General features: G+C 37.1%; 1 protein-coding gene and 1 long non-coding RNA gene across 2 annotated transcripts; both read right to left on the minus strand.

Annotated features, from left to right (window-relative positions):
• Positions 1-512: 512 nt before the first annotated feature.
• On the minus strand, positions 513-1,008 carry LOC113471423. The gene is made up of 2 exons (XR_003394128.1): positions 854-1,008; positions 513-774 (listed from the first exon to the last, which is right to left on the minus strand). It is a non-coding gene; the product is annotated as an uncharacterized LOC113471423 (long non-coding RNA).
• Positions 1,009-2,344: 1,336 nt separating this feature from the next.
• On the minus strand, positions 2,345-3,064 carry LOC103518886 (nucleoside diphosphate kinase-like; the record flags this gene model as incomplete). The annotated part of the gene is given in 2 exon segments (XM_008483968.3): positions 2,345-2,446; positions 2,800-3,064. Coding segments are annotated over 2 exon segments (279 nt in total), but the record flags the coding sequence as incomplete, so codon positions are not given.
• Between the last annotated feature and the right edge of the window lie 1,241 nt (positions 3,065-4,305).

A 4,305-nucleotide genomic window follows, 5' to 3' on the forward strand; every position in this document is an offset into this window, starting at 1 on the left:
GAAATAATGCCCAAGTAGTTGAAATCATTGAATCTGTTACTCACATAGGAATAACCCCCCAGTATGATCTGGTGATTAGAATTTAATTCTCACATGTTTGATTTTTGTTTTAGTTTCTCATTCCTATTTTCCTTTGTGATATTTTTTATTTATCAAGTGCATACCTTTTTTTATTTTGTTTAAAATAAAATGAAATCTAAAATTTCAATGACTTGTTCTCATTCTTTCTTGGAAATTAAATTTAAGTTAAAGACCCTAGGGAGTATAAAGTTGACATCACATGTTTTGTAAAGGTCAAAAGAATGTGTGCTCAAGCTCAAATGTTCATAATGAACTTGGGGTGAAAAATAAAGGGCAATCTGTACAAGATGACTTGGGTTTTCATCAATTTGAGCTTGTAAATATTACAATACATATGTAGGTAACTACTGAAACAAGGACATTCAATTTTTACATGAACTTATTAGAAAAAGTACTCCTAGAAATGGTTTTAGCATGCTTAAGGACATACAGCACCACTTAAAAATTTTAATTATTCCCTTTTCATTTAGAGAAAGAGATTGCAAAATATTTCTAGCTCATAGCACCAATCATCAGTAGATACCTACATACCTTTTTACAAAACTTAAAATCAAAAATACTTTAGAAATAAAACTTACAATAGTAAACATGTAGATCACAATAATTCGAGTATCAAGCAGAGAAATTTATGCATGGTGCAGGATGTACACTAGTGAAACGAGTTTCACTAGTGTACATTGTACAGTGTACATCCTGCACCATGTGCGCCTTACATTGCAAAAGATAAGAGGCTAATTTTTCACTAGTGTGCGCCTTACATTGTAAAAGATACCTGCACCATGTGCGCCTTACATTGCAAAAGATAAGAGGCTAATTTTTCACTAGTGTGCGCCTTACATTGTAAAAAATAGGCTGATTTTTTAAGAATATAGTCATTTATTTCAATTTTTCTCCGTGGCCTCACACTCGGCTTCCACGACGGAGATCCTGCAACTGAAGGGGGATTAAGAATATAGTCATTTATTTCAATTTTTCTCCGTGGCCTCACACTCGGCTTCCACGACGGAGATCCTGCAACTGAAGGGGGATGATGGTCTTTGATCGGAGCGTGAGGTTGTGGTTATGTACCGGGTTGGGGAAGGCAAGGTTGGTAAACTAACCTTGTTTTTAAGTTACCACTCCCATGCCAAACTGTAGAAGTACAACCTGCGCACAAGAAGAAGTATTCTAGTACGTAGAACCAACAATCTTGAGGACGTCTCTCTCTGTAACTCCTGCGTATCCCGGCCCTAACATCAAAGATGAAATTCAATAGTATTCCAAGTCGTTCTAGTACGTAGAACCAACAATCTTGAGGACGTCTCTCTCTGTAACTCCTGCGTATCCCGGCCCTAACATCAAAGATGAAATTCAATGCCTTGTTCCCTAAACATATTGGTGATGGAAAGTAAAACTCGAGCAGTACGTGTTGTTCCACACGGTCACTCATCCAGATACCAACAACACACAACGTTGCTTATCTTCAGTCATCTGTTTGGAACTTGCCCATCCAGTGCTTTGTAGCGATTATCTTTTTTTCCCTCTCTTTTTTATAGATTGAAAATGAAAGCTGGACAGTTGAGGCAAAAGCCAGTAGGTAAGTGTCCCGTTTTAATCGCCCACCAAGGGTGGACGGAATACTAACATTCGTAGAAGCTTAACCCATCCTTTAGGGCTGTTTAGCCCAACACCTAAGCCTCAGATTGGTCTTTTTGTGTATGACGGAATACTAAGAGAAGAAAGCCATGTTTTTGATCACAAAATACAAATAAAACACTCGTCCATTTTCTTGACTGAAAAACCAAGAAACAAACTTTCGACAAGTTCAAGTTCAATTTTTGATCACAAAATCTGCTTTCAATGTATGACGGAATACTAAGAGAAGAAAGCCATATTTTTGATCACAAAATCCAAATAAAACACTCGTCCATTTTCTTGACTGAAAAACCAAGAAACAAACTTTCGACAAGTTCAAGTTCAATTTTTGATCACAAAATCTAAATACATAAAACACTCGCCCAAGAAAAAAAAAACTTTCGACTGGTTCAAGTTATTATTATTATTACTATTATTTTTTTTAGCTAAATCCCCTTTAGGGGTGAGCTATTATTATTATTTTTAGAAAAAGGCCACCTTTTTTACTTTCTTTTTCGCAGAGATCGGCCGGAGCGCCGAGGTCTGGTCTATTTGGAGGCCGCAGTGGCCGTCTCTGGGCTCGCCGCGGCCGTTGCACCTCCGGCCGAGCCCAACACTAGGGGAATAAAATACTGCATATTTATCTTACCATAGGAACAACAGGTCCAGATGACATGTATTTGACAAGACCAGGGAAGAAAGGTTTGGTGGCCAAATCTGAGTAGTGTTGCTTCAGAAGTTCTTCGGATGGCTGTAAAAAAGCAAAACCATAGACAATGAATGATCAAGTTCATCAAGTGTCAGAAAAGAGCGAACTCTTGTAGAGTACCATTTGGGTGGTTAGAAAGCTACAATACCCATTTCTGTCAACAATTTGCAGGTTGTGAGGTAGTTATTCAAGCAATAAAATTGTCTTTCAGCAGGAAAAAGTTCATAATCAATGTGAAACAATGGGCATTCGGATGTTTCAAGATTCAAGTGGCCAAGTACTGTACTGTATGTGATGCCTACCAGTAATTTTCCACTAATCTCATATGCCGGCACCGAAGATACCATGCGGCAACACCCGGATTTTTTCTCTAAAAAGCTGACACAAAAACTTACCCAAACGAATTTCATGGCCACCAATTTGAAGCCTTTGTCTTCAAAGCGTTTGATGATGTTTCCCACAAGTCCTCTTTGAACGCCATCGGGCTTGATCATGAGAAAAGTTCTTTCCTTGGGTTCGGCCATGATTTTGTGTATGACGATGTAAAGCAAATGAAGAACAGTGCAGATCATTCAACCAACGAGATGGTAGAAGTTGGCAGTGACCTCTAAAATTTTGCTGGATTTCCCGTTTTCCCCACGATCGACCGGCTGATTTTTTCCCCGACAAAAGATCCGTGACGTCATACAAAGTTGCGTTTAAACTGAGATAGTGAGGGATAAAAAAAATCCCTTCTTTCTTACAACTTGAAAAAATCCCTCGGAAGATACTGGCGCGAATTTGAATTTAGAAGTATTCTTGTTCTTCCAGGGGGGGGAGGGAGGAAGGAAAAGGAATAAATTCAGTGATAAGAAGAAGGGAGGAGGGATGGAAGGAAAGAGAGGGGGGAGAGGAAGGAAAAAGGAATAAATTAGGTGATTGTGTTGAGAAGCGTCCTATCACATATAGAATAAAAAAGACCGATTACAATACTTTCTCATTACTACTTAGTATAGCTTCGCTATAACTGTAGTAATAGAAAGTAAAAATCAACTAGGCACTTTTTTAGTGACAGGGCTCTCCTGCTGATTTCTTGTTACACATTATTATTATTTATTTATTTATTTATTTCGTGAAACTTACCTCATGCCTTATGGAGTAAATGGTAAGAATTAGATAATAATAATTGTTGTCCAAGGGTTCAGAACATTCTCATGACGTTATTCTTCTTTGGACATTATTCTAATCTTTGCTATCCTCACCTCCTAATAACCCCAGTGTGGATACTTTGATCTTGAAATAATAATCATACCTAATAATAAAGTGATTCAGAATATTCTCATGACGTTATTCTTCTTTGGATATTATTCTAATCTTTGCTATCCTCACCTCCTAATAACCCCAGTGTGGATACTTTGATCTTGAAATAATAATCATACCTAATAATAAAGTAATAATCGTAATCAAGTACGAAGAACGAAAGGCTAAGTACCTACCATAAACTATAAAACTAAGATTAAAAAATTACAGCAAAGAACTACAAAAAAATATCAACAATATCAAAACTCACTCTCATGCTTTGTCCTTTGTATTGCGCTGGGAATGTTGAGGGGTTTGCTTCAGAGCTTACTAGATGTAGAGATAAAATTGTGCTTGCTTCTATGTTGGAAAAAAGTAAGGAAAAATCTCGGATGTCAAAGTTTGTAGGTATTGTCAAAAAATCTTCGAGTCTACTAGTGGGCCCCTGATTTTTGGTCCGTGTGCCTTATTTTTGAGTGAGTTTGTCAGTCCAATTTTTTTGGTCAGTCAAATCAATTTGTGTAGGAGATTAAAAAAAAAAAAAAAATCTATACCATTTTTCAGGGAAACATTATTTTTGGGCGTATTCTCTAAAAGCTTTCCTTTTTGCAGATATGTCGACT

This window comes from Diaphorina citri, unplaced genomic scaffold (assembly GCF_000475195.1).
Source record: "Diaphorina citri unplaced genomic scaffold, Diaci psyllid genome assembly version 1.1 scaffold2415, whole genome shotgun sequence".
NCBI classification, from domain to species: domain Eukaryota; kingdom Metazoa; phylum Arthropoda; class Insecta; order Hemiptera; family Psyllidae; genus Diaphorina; species Diaphorina citri.